The 19,940-nt window shown below is 39.8% G+C and overlaps 1 protein-coding gene across 2 annotated transcripts in view; it reads right to left on the bottom strand.

Moving 5' to 3' along the window:
* The window catches only part of SCG3 (secretogranin III), a 28,719-nt gene extending 9,432 nt beyond the window's left edge, over positions 1–19,287 (bottom strand). Inside the window, exons 1-10 of one of the 2 annotated variants that reach the window (XM_027644436.1) lie at positions 19,077–19,287; positions 18,328–18,380; positions 17,732–17,777; positions 17,422–17,637; positions 16,221–16,363; positions 14,870–15,031; positions 14,371–14,548; positions 12,409–12,525; positions 852–935; positions 135–263 (exon numbers count right to left, since the gene is read on the bottom strand). In XM_027644436.1, the coding sequence (XP_027500237.1) occupies positions 135–263; positions 852–935; positions 12,409–12,525; positions 14,371–14,548; positions 14,870–15,031; positions 16,221–16,363; positions 17,422–17,637; positions 17,732–17,777; positions 18,328–18,380; positions 19,077–19,161 (1,213 nt within the window). In that variant the 5' untranslated portion in view covers positions 19,162–19,287. The remainder of the gene's footprint in view (positions 1–134; positions 264–851; positions 936–12,408; positions 12,526–14,370; positions 14,549–14,869; positions 15,032–16,220; positions 16,364–17,421; positions 17,638–17,731; positions 17,778–18,327; positions 18,381–19,076) is intronic. The other variant, XM_027644435.1, reaches the window with a different exon arrangement.
* Positions 19,288–19,940: the final 653 nt, after the last annotated feature.

The following is a 19,940-nucleotide window of genomic DNA, read 5'->3' as shown; positions in this document are numbered from 1 at the left end:
GTTGTGTGCTGACTCCCAGTGACTATAAGCTGAAGATATTTATGCTAACACAAAGGAAAAACAACACCAAAGATAGGAAAAGACTCCAATCACTTGGAGCAGACACAGTAGGAAAAGCAATGGCTATTTTGTACCTCCGGACTCTTCACTGTTTCCTGCTGCATTTTGTCCTTCATTTTTTGTAGAATCCTTTGAAACTTCGTATTCCTTTTCCATTTTAGCTGCTTCTTCCTTTGTACTGTCTGCTTCTTCACTACTCTTGTCTAAAGAAATGACAAGAGGAAACAATTTTGTATCAAATGTACCAAAAGCATTTCTCAATCACACCAACAATCTTTGGTAAGTAAAACATTTTGACTGATGATTGAGGAAGAGCCTCACTGGAGTCTGTCTCAAAGTGGTTTCTGAAGGTCATCTCTGCTCCAGACCTCTGGAAACTGGAATGTCTGTTTCTGCTCTTACAAACAGTGGCTGAACACAGGTGACTACGATGCAATGATACATAGTTCATAAAGGCACATTTCTTTGTGCAGAGAAAGATTATATGAAATTTACATTCACTAGATCCAAAGTTGACAAATAACGTTTTTTCATTCTTACGAAAAGCTTTTGTATATGTGTAATGTACAGACTCCACTGAAGAAAAAGACAGTGAGTATACTTCTCAAAGTCTGGACAATTAAGTGAAAATTTCTCTCTTGTTATGTGTTTAGAAAACCAAGTTTGGCTATAGGTCCTTGAGGGATTGTAGCTTTAACCAGTAGTCTGGATGCTACATCAATTAGCATACTTTCAACTGAATAGATTAAAAAAATGTGTTATTCCAGGAGAGAAAATTGTAGAATAGGTACCTGCTGTTAGTTTTGTTCTGGTTTTAGTGGAAGGGTTCTCAAGCTTCTTCTTTGTCTGCTCAGCTATCATTGTATCTAAGTTTTCTGGAAAGCAAGGCAAGACAAAAACAAACCCCAGTTATTCTTCAGTGGATAAGATGCAGAATCTATACTGTATTCTCCCCAGCACCAGTCTGAGTGGTAAGAAACCTAAAAGAACAGCCTTCACCCTTGCCTCTGAAGGATTAATACAGAGCCAATAGTAAATGAACAAACAAATAGCTATATGGAATATTGATCAATCTTATTTAAAAAAAATAATAACTGAATCATGACAATAGGTGCACCAAATACAGCAATATTCATAAAGACAGTAAAAATGTGCATATATATTCTGTATTCCAGTCACGTAAGTCACCAACTACAGATAACTATCTGTAGCAATTTATTCTGATGAAAGCAATGAAAGGCTTTAATTAACTTCACAAAGAATGCAAGACTATGAAATATGTGCTTCATCCTGCTGGAAAAACTCTATCCCAAACTGCTTATATGTCTGGATTTTATGTGGTTTCATTGGAAAAGAAGTCTAATAAGATGTTTAAAAATCATACTTAGATGAAATAAATATGTAAATTGAAGCGATTAAAACAAATATTTTCCAAAGTTGCTGAAGTCAAGCATTTACCTGAAAACTCACTGGACTGTTGTAGCCATGTATACAGCTCTAGAAGACTAGAAAATGTATTTCTATGAAAATTTCAGGGCTGAACTCATCTAATTTGAAAGTAAAAGCATCTCTTCATAAAGATGGATGTTTCAGACATCAATATTGTATGCTTATGTGGGAAAAAAGTCCTTTTGATACCACAGTAGATATTCAAAATACAGATCATCATAGTATCTGCCATATTTCCTCAGTCATATTATGGACACGGTGTAGAATTTTCCTTCCCTTTATCAGCTTTTTAAAGCTTCAGTTAAACATGGATTCAAAAGTTGATGCATATCAGCTACTTGGTGGGTATTTTTGAGAGACTTGGTTTTGAAATATCAAAATTCCTTTTATATGAACAGCTAAAATATTCAGTATGAGATGTGGGAACTGTGACAGAATAGACATAATAGGGCTAGTAAAAATTTTAGATCATATTCTCTGTGTAATGCCAACATTTTATCCATCAGTTGGGAGGATACTTTTTCCTCAGAAAGATACACAGCACTGATACCTAAAAACTAGCTTTTTAGCAAACATATTTCTCTTCATGGCAGATCAGCAGAAGCAATTGTGCCTGACATCTGATGAGAAATCACATAATCCTGTCTGCCTGAGTCCTCTATACTATGTTATTTACATAAAATTAAAATGAAAGCAGTATTTGCTGGCACCCTGCCTGAGTGCACCCTCTCAATTCTACATCACATGATGGTGTTTTTGTGACAACTCTTTTCATTTTGGTATGTATCCTTTTAATGTGATTCCTGACCCTGCCATATGTCCTAAACAAAACAGGTCTGGGCTGTGTTGCAAGCTGGATCAGACATACTGATGAAGAAAAAAACAAGCTAGAATTATAGTGGTGGTATTGATGCCTCACTAATCACTTGATCCAAAGCTTATGGAAAGGACCATAAACATTCCTTTCAGCTGAGCTTAAGATTCTATTTTTTTATCCTGAATCAGTACCATACTAGTATTTCAACAAGAATATAAGGATTTCTCTGTTGCAAGAGGCACAGTTTTCAGGATAAGATTATACAGTCAAGAACTTAAAAACCCTTTGTAAACTCAAGTGAATAGATTATTCTCCTTCACTAATTCATGCAAATGCAAAAATGTCACTGATTTTAGAGTTTAATCCGGCAAAATCTATTAAATTAGGCCTAATTTTAAGTCTAAATATAGTATTTTAAAAGAAATAGAAGTATTTAAAAGTTTAAAATGTCACACATACATAAGTGCGTTGACTCATAAGTGCCTTTCATGTTCTTTCTTTAAAGTGTCTGCATTTAGGCACTGCTGCAGTCAGTTTCTATTAGCAGAAAACAGAAAGACTTCACCACAAGGTAGATTTATAACCTGCCTTGACAACTTTAGATTTCAATGTCTGCATACTGATATTTCCAAATTTTTTCTTATGTTGATAAATTGTTTAAAAGTTGTGCACATATCCACATACAGCCTGTGCTACTGAAGGCAACAGGATTTATACTTCTCCATTATTTAGTCACTTCTATAAATCGCATCAGGAGTTCTACAGTTTCTCTGAGCCTTTTGATCTGGCTCACAATTTTATTTGAGTTCACTCTGACTCCTCTGTCAGTGCAGTCTTCCTTTCCAGCCACGTGCAGACATGAAGTGTAATAAGGCAGCATTGACCACTAATGATCTGAGCTTTGCCACTGAAGCCAGACTGAACATGGTATCAACTGTGTTCCATTTTCAAAGCTCTCTTTTTGTCAGTAAAGATATGGACAAATTGACATGACAAACCTTTTAACAAGGACTACACTTTACAGGAGAAATGGCGAAGCTGCCTTGCTGGCTGGGTGGCACATCAACATGGATCTGAAGGTTTATAAGCAGACATATTTCCTCTGTGACAGAGAGAGGTTAATTCTGTGGGCCTCTCCATGTTTGTGGGGATTGTTTGGTGTACCTACATAAATTTCTTAGAGAGGATATTACCACAGAGTCCCAGTTCTTCCTGAACAGGATTTATTGCCCTTTCCACCGCTTCAGAATTAATGCTTTAACAGCTGGTATTGTTTCAAAACATGTTTGTACTTGTCATGTGTGGCTAGGCCAGGGCTGAACAATGTTTGCTCTGAGATACACTGATGGAGTGAGTCATCTCCTCAACTGAGATGTGCCTGGCCAGCAGCTTAGCAACTGCATGTCATGTTCGGAGGTCTAACAAGAATTGATTACTTCTCCGGTGTTGTTTCCCTAGCAATGTCATTTGTACAGAGGAAGAGTTTAGAAAGGTACTGACCTTTCCACAGAGATGGCCACTTATCTGAAATGGCACTAATTAAAACAACAGAACTATAACCACTGAGCTAATGGAAGTGACCTACGTTGGTAAATAGGTCACTACTCTGGCGGCCGCTTTCCCGGAGCGGGATAATCTCATCACTGGAACCAGACACCCGGAGTCAGGAGATCTGGTTTCTGCCTTGCCTCACTTTCTAACTTGCTCTTTGATCTGGGATGACTCACTAAAGCACTCATGCTGCAGGAGGGCTCCTATTTTGAGTAGGCATTCTGAGGCATTCTAGGCCCAGTTTCTACACACTGATAGATCCTCTTAATTGCATCCGAAAATGCAAATTCCCAGCACTTTTGAAACTCTGAAGTCCTCTAAGATGGATATCCAAAAATTTGAACTGCATAAAAGCAGAATGTTTATCTCTGGGAGAATGCACTGTGGCAATACCCTCTAAATCCATGGGAAAAGATACTACATGAAAAAAATATTACAATTTAAATTACTTTCTTCTTATTAGAGGGGCAGAAACTAACATAAACATTTGAGTATTTAATGGAATTGGTAATGGAAGCCTGAAATGGACTCTTCTCTGTTGATACATTCATGGTGTTTTCCAGACTCTTGTAAATTTTCCTGCAAAGGTTTTTTTCTTCTGTATAATTGTCTTGTACCCGGGAGGCAGTTTCACATTCTATCCTCATCAAACTGACTGAAGCTGAGATTTTATGTCATTCAACTTCCACAGAAAGGCCTGCTTTGCTGTTCCGTTTCCATACAGCATAAAAAGACTGTTTATTAAAGCAGAAAAGGGATCATCAAGGTACCTGAGATCAATCTTAATGACAGCGAAAAAATTAGTTTACTTAATGAGTTCATACACTACAACTGCTTCAGCTGCAAAGCTTTGTGCTGATGACTGCTTGTGTGAGATGCACACATTGCAGGCATTAAAAAAATCAGTTCTCCCAGGGCTCTTCTGTCTCCTGCAGTAGATGATCCTGAAGAGTTTGCAAGGCCTTTTTCCATCTGTGAAAAATGTCAGGACAATACAGCATTTGCTTGTGACTATTCTGTGGGAAGAGCATAACTGATTAGTTCTTTGGACAAATCTGCCTTTTACTTTACATGATAGCAGGTCCAAGAACTGTCAATATCTGCTGGATTTTCAGCAGTGTAGCCAAAAGCAGAGTCAGACTTTTAGTCAGCTCATATACATATCATGCATATGTCACATAAACTGCTAAACTGTGCTGAACAGGAGAAATCCCTCCATTGTGGAAATAGAGATGGGTCTGAGCCTTGCAAACCTCCTGCTCCTCTCTAACTCACTGGCTTACATGTCAAGATACGGCATTTCCTTTCTGAATCTTCCTGTTTGACTGATTTGTTGAGATGGTGTGTCTGAAATCTACTGCTGCCATGAGGAATGACATGTCAGGTGACAAACTCCAGGTCATGGCATTACTTGTAAATGGATTACAGGCAAGATGGTCAGACTGACTTGGAATTAAAACAGCAGCAGTATCACTTAGCAATCAGGTTAAAAGCAACTCCAAAAGCAAAACATAATTAAATAGATGTGTTTTGAGGTAAAGAAAGCTCTGACCATGTCTCCTTTATTATCCTTATTAAATTCCCTACCTCCTGGACTATTTCTCAGAGTTATCCTTTTAATATTCTACAGGTGTTTCCTTTGCATTATTCCAGGTCTGCTAGAGCTGTGTGGTGCAGTTCTTTCCTAATCCTTTCCCATCCTGAAGCTGCTACATGGCCTGTGCACACATTTTACATGTTTTGATAGCATCCCCTTTATAACATGATGGTTTGGGACTGAAGCAGCACAGAGCCGCCTCTCCTGCAGGAGTGGGATGTAGCTCAGTTTTGAAAGTTCAGTGACACCCTCTTTACCCTGCACCCACAAAATCATCTCAAATCAGAACTTATGGGCTCTGTGCTCAGCTGTCAACAGAGACATATTGAATTCAGAAAGTAGGGGATTTTATGCAGCTATTAAATACAGTGCAAAAATATAAAAGCATTGCCCTCCTTTAGAAACATAAATCACCTGGTAGGATGCAAAAGCTAGATTTTCAGGAACTAAGGAATGCACCTGTCAAAACAGACACTATGAGAAGATGGAGATTTCTTACTAAGTATCCAGTTTGGAAAGCATATAAGAGGCAGTGAAGGGAAATGGAAGAAGAGGCAATTTGTTTGCAAGAAATAGCTGCAAATTTAAAAGGTAGACAGTGATAAGCAAAGGAATGAACTGTAAAATTTTTTTTGGTTCATGAACACAAGATTTGATAGTCATGTAATGTGGTGGGAAAAACAATTAGTGATACTAAACCTACTGGATCTCTTCCAAATCATATCTGAGAAGATTTAGAGCCTATGGATACTGATAAAACTGTGCTCTCACACATACTGTCACCCTCAGGTGATGCCCAATTTATTGCAGTGTGTAGTGTCCTGCTTCTTAGGACTTGTGAGATCAGCTGCCATAGCTACCTATTTGTTTTTCTATGCAGTGAGAGTCTGAATGGGGGAAAATAGGAAATAAAATCTAAGTGGGGGGGGAACCCACATTCACACGTTTATGCAAATGCAAAAGTAGCATGGGACAGACATGGATGAGGCTACTAAAGAAAAGCTCAAGCTGCACTGGGGTGTGCAGCCAACACAATTCCTAGATTAGAGTCTTCCCTATCTTTGCACACTCTCTGTCCCCATATCCTTTTATCTTACCCCCATGCAAATTCATCTTGAGTTTAACTGTTCACATATACTTTCTATTATCACTGCTGCTCCTCAGTATTCAGCTCACTCTCATCATCTGAGGTGCCCCTGATTTGTGCTTTTCAGATATAGTACAGTATACTGGCATCTGTGTGACCTTAGTTCATCAGATACAAAATAAATAGCAGAGAAAAGAGAGCTGCCTGGAATTAAATAACTCCCACTGGCAGCTGTATGCATCAGTCATATGATAAAGTAATACTGGGCAAGGAAAATCACCAAAGGGAAATTCAGATAGGGAAAATGTTGTTAAATATTCTAATGCTTATGAAGAAAACCTACAGTAGCAAGAAAGAGCCCTCTGAAAAAAAAATAATTTTAAAAAAGAAAAAGAAGGTGTTATGCATGAAAGGTTCCCTGTATGAAGTACTGTCAGTGCCCTTCATCACTCAGGTCAAAATGAAGGGGAGAATAAAAAGTCCACATGACACTGTTCATATGCCACTTGTAGCCTCTGGCACTGCTTTAGCCTCACCTTCCCTCAGCCCTTTGAAATCCCAGTCTGTATCAGGGAGCAGCAGCTTATGGTCACAGTGAGGAGGGGAAAGATGATGCCAGTCTGGGCTGTGATCTGCTCTTTGCCTCACACTCCTGGCTCTGTGCCTGTTCTTGGCTGACTAAACAAATAGCAGGATCAGACCTTTGGCCTGCAGCATCTGTGCTGATGAGAACTTCAGGCATTATCACACTATTCAAACGAGTTCTCCTCTCCCAAGAAAAGGCCAGATTGTGTCTACTATGCACTGACTTGTAATGAGGAAATTGCAGAGCTTTGCCTTCACCACAAGTGGAGCTGTGGAAGACACCACGGCATGAGCACAAGAGGAAGAACAGCTATTTCATATTCCTTAGCAGGGAGAGGCAGGGACATATTAAAAATCCAAATAGGAGACTTTCCGCCTCTTCTGTTTCACCTGACTTTTTTCATGCAGCCTCAGTCTGCCTAAAAGAGTATCATAGCAAAACAATATCCCAACAGTTCTTTAGAAAAGGACCAAAGTGATGAGTGTTCATATACCTCGGCCAGAGTTCACCAATGACCCATCCATCTCCCTATTCCTTATGTCCCCTGCAGTTTGCTCTTCTTTCCTGTTGTCCACGAAGAACAAATGATATGGGGGTGGAAAAGGTAAACAGAGACATCTGTTCATGCTCATTTCTAACCAACACAACCTCCTACTCAGTCACGGGGGACAGTGTGGATTCTGACAGTGAGTCAGAGCCAAAGGGAGGAGGTGTGAGAGGTGGCTTTGGTTTGGTCTATGGAGGAAGGCAGTTGTGACTCAAACACTGCACACTGATCAGCTGGAGCCATTTCTCTGTTTCCCTCCCAAATAAAGGGGGATTTGCTCCCCAGCCAGTCTGCTGTGGGCTGTGTGTGGTACACTGTGGCTCCAGGAATCTAAATGCTTTACTGCAAGGAGGTGAAAAGTGGGATTCCCTTCAGAGAGAGCAAGGCTACAGAGTTTTTAAACTTAATTTTCTTCCCAGCCCTTTGTCCCTTTCTCTTTTCCAGTTATAGAAGATACAGAAGCTCTGATTTAGAAACTGAAAACAAAATTACCAAACTCAATCATAAGATGTGATAAAATACACACTTTATACAGTATCATGGCCAAGATTTCTATGGTATCTGTGAGATAGAGAAGTACTGATGGCAAAAGTTTGTGCTGCATGTACTAGTCAATAAATGAGAACTCCACACAAGATTACAATGTGCATGTAACTAATTTGCAATTCTAGGGTAATAGTTCATTGGATAACATAACTTTCATTTGGTTGGGTTGGCAGTGGGTAAATATGCTACTAATCTACTCTTGTAAGCAGAGCACAGCAGGAGAATGTAATTAATGGACTGTGTAAAAAGAATTCATATACATACACTGGTGCCTCTTAAGAATTTTTCCATCATCTCTGAAAACGCTATTTTTGTTATGGTCCACAAGCCTCTAATGACAAGTATTTCCTAGAATGGTTCTAAAAATCTTATTAGTGGAAAAGATTTTCAAATGTATCTGAACAAACTGGCAGAAAACATTTGTTCCTGTTTCTAAGCCAACAACAATATTATTAAAATAAACGCATTAAAAAACTATTGTTTACTTTACATAATTACTAAAAATATAGCTTTTACCAGGATGGTAGTGGACTGATATGCTTTCATTTTAAAACTAGCTATATAGTCTGGCATACATAGGAAAAGTCACTTGTCACACAAAAAAATTCCTCTTCTTTGTGTGGTGTAGATGAAGCTTCTCCTTAATATTTATCTGGTGTATGATAGATTGATAGATGGCTCTGATAGAAAAGCTATCAGAGTGAATCTCCACCATGACATTACACAATAGACAGAAGGAAAATGAGGTAGGATATTATTCACAACCTAACACTCAGACAGTACAAGTATCTGTGCAATGCATGGCTTATTCCGCTCTGCTGAAACCAAAGTGAGTTTTGCTATTGGCTCAAACAGCACTTTTTCCCTTCAAGCACTCAGCACCGTGAAGGACACAGTCCTTTCAGTTCTGCATGGAGTATCAGCTAGTTATGTATCAGTATCAGCTATTTATGCAACATAAATGGTGTATGGATGCCATGAGTAATGAAATATTTTATGCTGAATCAGTCATAACTTATCTGAAAGCCTCTTGCTGCTTTCTGCTGGTCACTATGTGGAGTTATTCCAACTCTTCCATTCCACTCTGTCACTGCACCCTTGCCAACAGCCACATCATTTCAGTAACTGTCCTGAGTCCTTCCCAACACTCAGCCTGTTCAGTGATAACAGTCTGTGCCTCCAGCAGGCTGGGACAAACAAGGGGAGTTCAGCTGTTTGGGCAGAGTTTGCTGGATCCTGACAACAAACCCAAAGTTGGGTAAACTGATACCACAGTTGGATCTCATTCATAAGCCACCTGTGTAACTGTGATCCTGTGTCATGACTTATTACCTTATGCTTTCTGTACCAATAATGCTTGTCCATTCTTTTAATTGCAAAAGTGATTTTAAAGCAGCTTTCAATCTTCAAAGGGTGGATGGGTTTTCTAGAAAGATTTCTGAAAGCCTTTAAGCAGGCTAGAAACATGAGACTTCCACTCCACAGTAGGATTTGCTCCCTGTACATCAAGATACAGCATTCATAGCTAAGAAAGTAAATAGTGATTGAAGATAGTGGCATTTTGCCACAGCAGGGAAATTATCAAATTTGATGCATTTCAGCTGAACACACATTTTATATCAGTTTGTTAGGGTCTCTCTTTAATGCTTCCAGAGCTATACTTTCTGAAAACATACTGGGAAATGTAGGCATTATTTCTCCTTGTCTTTCATATATATGAATATGTTGGTTTTGGCTTCCAGTGTTCTGCTACAGATTACATTTAGCATATGGAAAGCTTCTAAATATCTATTATGTAATATTGAATATGCGTATTAAAAAATGAACTTATTCCTTGTGTTTTCATGTGTGTGCATCGGTGCTTTTCCTGCACCACACTGCAGCTAGATCCTTTGTAACCTTAAGCTAAACCTAATAACATCAGTCACTGCAGCAGGAAAATACTTTCCCCTGGAGTAAGATACAATGATGACATAATGCTGTGGTTTCCAAATCCCAAGCCAGCTGTTACTGGTATATGCATTCAAATTCACTGTCTCTGCACCCCTGTGAAAGGCAAAAAGGCCTGTGACTTGATTCAATGAATGATTTATTTTTTTGAATGTATAATTCACAGACATAGCTTATGCACGGCTTCAGACACAGAGTGGGAAAAATCAACTTAGGCAGTTTCCTACTTTAATAAAATGGCAAGAGGATACAATCCATCTGCATTGACCCAATAGGTATTTTCCATCAACTAGCATGGAATCTGCTCACTGATTTTGGACTGAGAGAACAACAAAAAGCTGCCAATTTTTAAAATTAATTCTTCTCTCTGAGACATATTCATACTAATTCCCTTATCTGCTATAAGTAAACACAGCTGAGCATCAATTCCCTGACCCAACCTGCACCAAGATACACAGTACATATCTAAGTATTACTTAGTGTATATAACTTTTAGTTGAATAAGAGTGGCAATGAAATTGCTGCCATGCTCAAGGATAGTGCAAGAAGCTAACAAGCTCCTGTGGATGCTCTCCTTGAGTATTTGAGAATATCAGTTCAATAAATGAAGGTCAGCTTTAAAGTAATTTCTCAACAGCAAGTCTAAAAAAAGAATACCACAGAAGCAACTTGAGACCTATGAGAAAGCTTTTTCCACTACAGTAAGTTCCTTTGATAGAGCAAAAAATCCATCTCTGCATAAATCACTCATTTGCAAGGCAGAGTCTGGATACATCAGTTGATAGTCTTACTTTAAATCCAGACTAAATCAGACCTCTGAAACTCTTAACCTAATCCCTGCCTTCTGTACTATGTCATCATGGTAATTTGTTTCCAGGGTTACAGTATTTATTTACTCAAAGTAAAGCCAATGTGAACAACTGCTCTGAATTTTAGTAGGAAAAATGCATCCCTAGTGTAATTCCATTATCTGAGTGGCCTTGTGTCAGGGATGAATGTGGCCTATTAAGTTTTGGCACAACACTATCAGTGAGGGCAATATCTGCTCAAGTCATACTATCCTCATTTGTAGAATGACACTGAAAAAACTGTGCTTAAAATCCACCATTTCTTTATGTGCATCTTTCTTTAAATGCACAGGAAGACAGAGAAATAAAGAGCTGAACTGTAGCATAACTTGTCCAAGTATTCCAAAATTCAAGGACTTCTCATAGAAAATAAAAGGATAGTCTTGGTCAGAGAAATAATGAATTCTTTGGAGAGGAAGTACAATCATGTACTGGATGTGAGTCATGATGCACTGGATCTTTTGTAGCCAAGTAAGTGATAATCAATCTGTACAGTTACAGTTGCATCCATCAATCATGTATCTGCAATGGCTCAGATCAGACAAGCCTGGAGAAGCCATGAAAGATCATTGCCAGTTCTGTCTCTGTGACAGGTTGATTTATGAAGCTGAGACATCACCCTGATGTAAACAAAAACTTTTCAGACTAAGCCAGACCAGGAACACTTCAGAAAAATGAAAGGACTGTGCAGAGTTTATGCAGATGAGCCCTTCTTCTTTAGGTCTGCTTGTTTACATGGAAAGGCTACCAACAGTAAATGGATGAGAGTTTGTCAAAGCCAGGAAAGGTGTGTGAGACACAAACCAAACCAAACCAAACCAAGAACAAAACCAGGCTGTTCCAAATTCTCTCTTCAGGAAATTACAACGATTTTACAATACCTACATAGCCACAGACTCTAAAATGGATCCAGGAAAGAGTGTTTCAAAATCTACTCCTGTGCCAAAATGTAACACTTTTCATAGATGGAAGGAGTTTTACTTGGTAGACAACCATAGCATTAGGTCCCATCTATTCTGGCTACCTACAAGTGCTGGATTGTCTTTGGAAAATGCAGATGCCTGATTCACCTCAACAGAACACAGAAAACCCTGATCTTACCCTGACATAAAGTCATTGAAATCAATTGTGCTTCACAGGTGTGAAACTGTAATAATCCTCTATATACATACCACATAAATTACCTTCCCTTCATTAGAGGGAAATATTAAAGCAGTATAGAATTAAACATGCTATAGTGAATAATCAATCATTTAGAAGTACAGCTTTAAAACATTTAGAATGAACAAAGCTGAAGCAGGTTTTATAAGAGCAAGGAAGATGAGAAGATAGTTATCACTGTTGTTAGAGTAAGAAAATAGCATTCTCACCCAGATAGGAAACTCCTTCTTCTGGTGTGATTGTTCCATATTTAACCATCATCTTCACAAAATCAATCAGGGTTTTCATGATAGTTATCAAGGTCTCTTTCTCTTTTGTCTCTGTCTCTGTGTGAGGGGATGAAGCAAAATTAGTCAGAGACTTCAGGCAACTTGGGAAAACTCAGTTCTGCAAACTGTGCAAACTTCCTGCATAAAGAATGACCTACTACTCACTGAAAGAGAAAATGCTGTGCTGGATTAGCAAAGAGAACTTACACATAAACTGTTCCTGCAAAGCACAGCTGAATATACTTTAAAGCTTCAGGCTTTAGTTCTTCTTTACAGCTTTGTGTCTTGAAGGGCTGTGTCATTCCATTTTACAGCTAAGAACACTAAACACACTGAGATGAAGTGACCTGACAGTCCAAATTGCTGATCAGAGGGTAGAGTTTTCTACAGTTTCTTTCATCTTTCTTTTATTTGTTTGTGAACTATTTTGTAGAGCAGTCTGGCTCTGTATGAGTTCAGAGATCCTTTCTCCTACAAGATCCATGGGTTCAATGATAAAAATATAAAGTGTTTCAAATGAGATTGTTACCACGCACAAGTCCATGACTCATGTACTGGGACAACGTAATATTACATGGTTGAGAGGATCATGACTTCAGGAAGTGATACAAACAATTATTTTCTATTATAAAAATCCATTCTTGCCCATGCTTACCTGCTTCTTAGCTTTGCTTTTACCACTGTGTTTACCTGAACAATACCTTTGTTTAGCTGAACAATGTTACTGCAATTTCTGCAATAGCAGCATGAAACTGCCCCATTACACAGTTGCAAAAGCTGTCCCCACTCCCCAGGTTATCACAGAAGGACCTAACAGAGCCAGGGGCACTGTCAGTCAGGGACAGCCAGAAACACACTCCCAGCCTTGGCAGAGGGCCAGCCACTCTGAGAGCTGCTGAACAGGCTTTTTATTGCTGCCTGCAATTTAACACACAGCTGTAGGATGCAAGTGAATCCCTCTCCTCCAGCTTGATACGACCCGACAGGTGAACAGCATAAAGCAGGAGGCAAGGCAGGGATGTGCAGCCAGTGGGACCTGGCTCGATTTGCTTGATAACCTGCTAAACCCAACATGCCTTTCTGCTTTGTGAGCAGAAAAAGGAGAAGAGCTAGCATGCAAAACCACCATGGGAAAATGAAAAGAACAGGAAGAATATGAAGTCTGTGGGTTGGACTTGAGCAAAATATGCCCTCAGGTTTTTCATTTTAGCTCTCTGCTCAGGTGTTTATGGGGACAGTTTGAAGCAATATTAAGGCTTCTGCAGGACAGGGAATCTACACAATAAACACACATACACACAAAAATAAATATATGTGTGTGTGTGTGCGTGGCTGCAGAGAGTGGGTGCTGACAAAGGGCTGTGGCAAGGTGCCACAGTCCTGCCTGCAATGACTGGAAGGCAGTGATGTCCAGCACCGGAATAGGGAGAGACGTGCAGAGCTTTCACTGCAATAAACAGCAAACCTGTGGTTTGTGAAAAGGCTGGAAGGCTCAGACTCATTTACTGGTACCATCACTGTGAGGATTCTGCTGTGGCTTACTTGTACCTCTGTTGGCTTGGAAGACTCAGATGTTACTGGAATGATCTCTGGAGAAAACAGTTTGCCAGTTTTTCACCATGTTCTTACAGGAATGAAAAGAATTCAGGACTCCTGAATCACACAGCACAAGATGGGAAGGGCTGCCTAGGTCATACTCTTTGCAGTTCTGAGTGCTGTTCCTCCCAATGTTTTGCCATCAAAATTACTAATCAAATTAGTTTCTGCTATACATCTTAGAGAACATTTTCAGAGCACGTGGTCTTGCAACTAGGGAATTTGTGGGAAAGGGGAAAGAGAAAACACAGACAATCTTAATTTTCTTTTTTCCTAAATAATTCTGTAAATACATGACAAGCTCACCTGAGTTAAGACTTTTTAATAGTGTGTAAAAATTTGGAAAGTATTGGAGGTCTTCAAAATTATCTTCAGAAGGCAGCTCATTTCTTCTTTCCAAGATATTAGATGATGACCATGTGTTATCCAGTGTGTCATCAATCTCTCCATTAATGATACTATCCTGATAAGATTTGCTTGGTGTCTCCACAAAAGATATAAAAAAAGATATCCATAAGCACATTGCTTTTGGTGAGAGAGTTACTAGAGCAAGAAATTGTGTCATAGCCTCATGGTAACATATTCCTAATTGCAAGGTGAAGGCTATACTATTTTGTCAAAGTTATTTCAATTTGATGTCTGGCTTAAGCCCCAAAGTAACTCATGGTTCATTTTGTGTCTAACAGAATTTCTTTAAGAACACCTTTAGTTTCCAGATTGAATTAATTATTCCCTAAAGAAAGCAGTGTATTGGTTTACTAGTACCATTTGGCAAGGAAGACAAAATCATTAGCTAAGAAATTACCATTCTTTCCTGTTGCTTTTCCTTTGGATCACTGTCTGCTCTGCTTGCAGTGTAATCAAAATCTTCAGACTCCTTCTCACGTTCCTTTGCTTCATTTGCAATTAGCTGTTGTAAAACCTCTGCCACTTCATCCTCCAGGGTATAGGCCTGACTCTCTGTGATCTGTTGAAATATTTGTGCAAAGTACTCATAGAATACTGTGCTTCTCCTAGATGAAACATCAATATAAAACCCTAGCTTTGCAAATAGATTGCTTTAAATATGTTTGCTTCACAAAAAGCACAAGCAAATTAGGTGTGGTATCTTCACCAATGTGTGTGTATACATGTATATATATAGACATATATACATGCTATATTTATATAAACACACCCACACATGCATATATACACACATAGAAACACACACCAAATACGTTGTGTGTACATAAAACCCACCCATCCACAGATACAGCCTTCAACAGGAAAACAAATCTGTTTAGGGCTTAACACAATGGAGTGTAGCTTGAAAGATTGAACTGCAAGTGTGTCATACCCCCCTACATGTGTGTACATGTTTGTGTATATAAAGTATGTGTGTTCTGCAACACATCTATGTACATCTACATACAGTGATTTAGAAGGGGAAAAAAGCAAATAGCTTTCTATGGCATCATCAAAATGTTTTGTCTTTGCTTTGTAACAGCTGCCTCTTGAAAAAGAACTCTACCATGCATCTGTCCCACAGCTCCCTCTGTAATCAGTGGGGTGCAGCATGCAATAGCTAACTGCAAAATCTAGTGCAGAAAACATCAGGTCAATACTTTAAGATACAAGAATCCCATATGGCCATGGCTAAAGCCATTGAGACATCCAGAGGTCAGAGACAAATCCAGTCTTGCTACAAATCAGTAACATAATATATCCTCAACAAACCAGCAACATTATATGTTTGCTGATGACACTAATAAGTAGGTGGATAGGAATGAGCTCAGACCTTTCCCCCTTAAATATAGAAATTAATAATACAAAAGAATTCAGTGAAAATCGGAAGAGAAGTTAAAGTAAAAATGAGGGCAGACATGGGAGGAGTACAATCAGTGAATGTTTTCTCAGCATCAGAAACATTCTGCAGTTTGGCCTATTTTGTTGCAAAGCCATCACAGGAACAACAATGTTATTGCAGAACTAAACCAGTGTGCCCAAATGAATACAGAAATTTTCCTAGAGCCTGAATCCCATTCATTTTCACTCAAGTCAGTATTACACACAGTGTTTGTCCAAATTGTTTTTTAAAAGAGCATTAAACCAACCCACAACACTGCTAAATGAATATTTACAGTGTTATTAATAAGTATTAACAAGATACTTACTAGCCCCAGATTTAGAAGTTTTGAAACAATCTTGTCAAACACTCCTCTGTCATTTTCCTCATAAATTCTTGCAGCAATTTTTTGAACAATGTCTTCAGCAGTCAAAGGAGTGCCATCTAATTGATGGAGGCCATCTGGATCATCTGAAAGGATTATAGTTTAACTGTGTGCTGACTATCCTAACTCATTTGGATTAAACATCTTGTAAAAATATCTGCCCACGTCTTCTTCTCTTCAGAACAAAGCTGCACTTTTTAGACACACTAGGACTATACTTTGATACCCACTTTGCAAGCCATTACATCAGTCACAGTGAAAAGTTCTTTGTGTCCATTTTCCACATCTGAAAAATATCTTTCTGACTCTGTCAAAAAAGCTGAGATGAATATTAGCAGCATACTCTCCTCTTTATAGAAAAAATTGTAAGAATGAGAGAGCACTGCTCCCATATACACTTATATGTGCCTTCCTGGTATCTAATTTCATTGTATGGCCACTTAGATGAAATCAAATCATGAAATCAAATCATGTACATGATCTTCTTGTTTGAATTTAAGAAAATAAACTTTTAATTATGTAATCATGACTTATGGCAAATAATATCATAATGACAATGGGAGAGAGAACATGATGAGTAAGCTTTGATCTGTGAACAGGATACTTTGATATAATTAAAAATATCCTGAGTTAAATGCTGCTTACAACTCTCAGAGGACTCACTTGAACTACAAATCAATTAAACACTCCTGTAGCAAAGGTAAGTATTTTTTTGCCTTTGGTAATTTCTTTTAGTTTTATGATGAGGAGAATTATCTAACACTGCACGTAACATTTGGAATAAATATATGTGATTTAGCTGCATGTAAAGGTGCTTCTTCCTCTCAAACCAGAATAAATATTGTTTCATTTAAAAATATGTCCCATTTTCCTTCCATCAAATCTAAATTACTAAAACACATAATACAAATTACACAGTTAGATTTTCCTCCAAGGAAGAAGACTGAAAAGCAACAGCAATTCTTTTGTACTGTGTTTCAAAACCTAATTGCAATACAAAAAGCTTCCACAACTGGAAATAATTGAAACTGCACTCCAGTAACACACAGAGCTCGCGTTTGGTGCTGAGTACAACATTCATGACAGCAGTCACTTTGCAAGAGAAGTCTAACCTAGAAGTCACTGAAAGATGATTATAGAATACCTTGGAATTTATAATCCAGCCCACTTTTAGTGGAGTCATAGTCATCCACTAGCCTGCGGTTCTTGGTGGAGTCTGCATCATCAACGGCCAGTTGCTGTTCGTACAAAGAGCTTCTAATTGACTCCCTCTCCTTTTCATTCCTCTCTCTTTCTGCTACTGATTTTAGCAGGTTCAGGTCATCAACAAAGGAATAATTCCTGAACTCTGGCTTATTTTCTGGAAAATATATCAATGCACACATAACATAAAACCTTATACCTCTTTGAATACCATTACGAATATTGCTATAAAACCAGGAAAGATATTTTACCTGTGGGAGCTGTTTTCCTATTCCTGTCTGCCTCAGCTTCAGCAATCTAATACACAAAAATAAAACAAATAAAACAAGAACAGGCAGAAGAAATAAAATGTGTGATCTCCTAATTTATCAATACCAGTAGAAGCCTTAGTGTCTGGTTTTCACTCTTATTAAGAAGTTTGCCTGAATAAGTAGAACAGGATTAAGCACTTGGCACTTTCTGTCAGTACCCCCCATCTCTGATCAGAATCACACACTACAAGAAGCTGCAACAAACTTCCCATTTTAAGACAAATGCCAGTTACATTTTCCTTCTTCATTCCAAGCTCATGCTTTATTCCCACAGGATGTCAATACAAAGGGGTGGCACACCTGTGAGCTGTTGGAGCTAACAATCTGCTTTTGGAATGCTGGACAGTGAAACTCCATATCCCAGTTTTTAAAAATTATTGAAACTATATTTTGTATTCAACACCATAAACAATCACTTTTCTGACATATCTACTTTTAACTCAGGGATATTCAGGGATTTGGTACTTGAAAGGCTCAAAATATTATGGGAATACCATAATAAAAAAACCATTGTAAATATCTTTTCTTTCACTCACCTGTTCCTCCAAAGGTCTTTCTACACTTAATTGTCTGTTGTGTATAGCTTTATCTAGAACAAACACACACATGTATATACTCAGTTATATGATACATGCAACTACAAAAGGCACATTTTTTCTTAATTTATAGTTTTCTCCCATAAAAACCAGTGTCTTAAATAGGATACAACTGCTGGTTCTTGCAAAAAAAAAAAAAAAAAAAAAAAAATCAGTGTTCCTAGAAGAATGAGAACACAATTAAAAAGTCAAACATTTAAATAAACCGTGATTGGGGCAGAGGGAGAAGGTCTGCACAAGATATAGAGATACAGACTCAGAAACCTCTTTCTGATGAGAAAACTCACGAATTGGGGAAAAATGCTGGAAGAGATCGACTAAAATAGCAATAATCGGATTGGCACAACCAAGAGATTAAAAATCTCTTCCATCCAGAATAGCGGGGGAGACAGGGAGCAAGAAAGACTCGTGCAGACGCTGCAGCAGAACGGATGAAAACACTGCTTGGAGAAGACTGAAAAAATTCAGAGCTTTTCCCTCTACCAGCACCTATCCCTTCACTTTAATATCAGATTGCAACTTCAGCGATCAGAGTAGGGAATTTTGTCCCTTTAGGACCTCGTCGCTTTTCTCCGAGTGGAAGGAAAGTTTTCTCTCCCCTCCCTCTACATCCCGCAGAACTTCCCGCACCCGCAGAACTTCCCGCACCCGCAGACCCGCGGAGAGGGTTCTGAGGGGCAGGCGCTCACCTTTGCCCGCGGGTCTGGGGAAGCCGTGAGCGCGGCTCGCCAGCAGCGACAGCACCTGCACCGCGACCGCCAGCCGGAGGAACATCGTGCGGGGATCGAGGCCCTCGGCGGGGCCCCGCGGGAGCCGCTCGGGCCGGCGGGCGCTGTCCGGCCCGCGGTGCTGAAGCTCGGGGAAGGCGCTGCCCGGGGCTCGGCCCCGCGTCCCCGCGCCCGCAGAAATGGTCGAGCCCGGCCCCGCCGCCGGCCCCGGGCGCGGGGAGGAGACGGGGGCGGGCCGGGCGCGGAGCATGCGCGGCTCCCGCGGCCCTGAGCTCCGGGCCGGGGCCGGGCAGGGCGGCCCTGGGGCTGTGGGGCACCTGGGGGGCTGTGGGGCACCCGGGGGGCTGTGGGGCACCCGGGGGGCTGTGGGGCACCCGGGGGGTGCGCGGAGAGGGGCGGGCAGGGCTCCGGGAACGAGCTCCGGCCACCGGCTGTGGCAACACCCGCCCGGCGCGACCACCCCCGGCAGCGCCATCAGCCCCCAAGGGCTGCGCTGCACCCGCGCTTGGAGCCGGAGGGGTGGAATTCGTCCCCTCAGGGGAGGCCTGTGAATCACTTCCATCTATTTCATCCCTTTCCAGCAAAGGCACCGTCATCAATCTTCATCATCATCTTCTTTTCACTACGAAGAGAGGACATCACAAGTTTAATCATAGCACGTCTCACTCTTTTAAAATTTAGGGTTAAAAAAAGGCAGTAGCGCAAATGACGATAAGCATCATTAAAAGACAATAATTCTCAACGTTTTCAATATTAAAGTTTAGCTCTTGCAAGCACAGAACACCAGCAAATCCCTAGGGCTCGGGGGAAGACATTTTTGCCGTT

This window comes from Corapipo altera, unplaced genomic scaffold (assembly GCF_003945725.1).
Source record: "Corapipo altera isolate COAL_440 unplaced genomic scaffold, ASM394572v1 50, whole genome shotgun sequence".
Lineage (NCBI taxonomy): Eukaryota > Metazoa > Chordata > Aves > Passeriformes > Pipridae > Corapipo > Corapipo altera.
The sequence above is the reverse complement of the archived record's forward strand: the minus strand, read 5'-3'. Positions and strand labels throughout refer to the sequence as shown.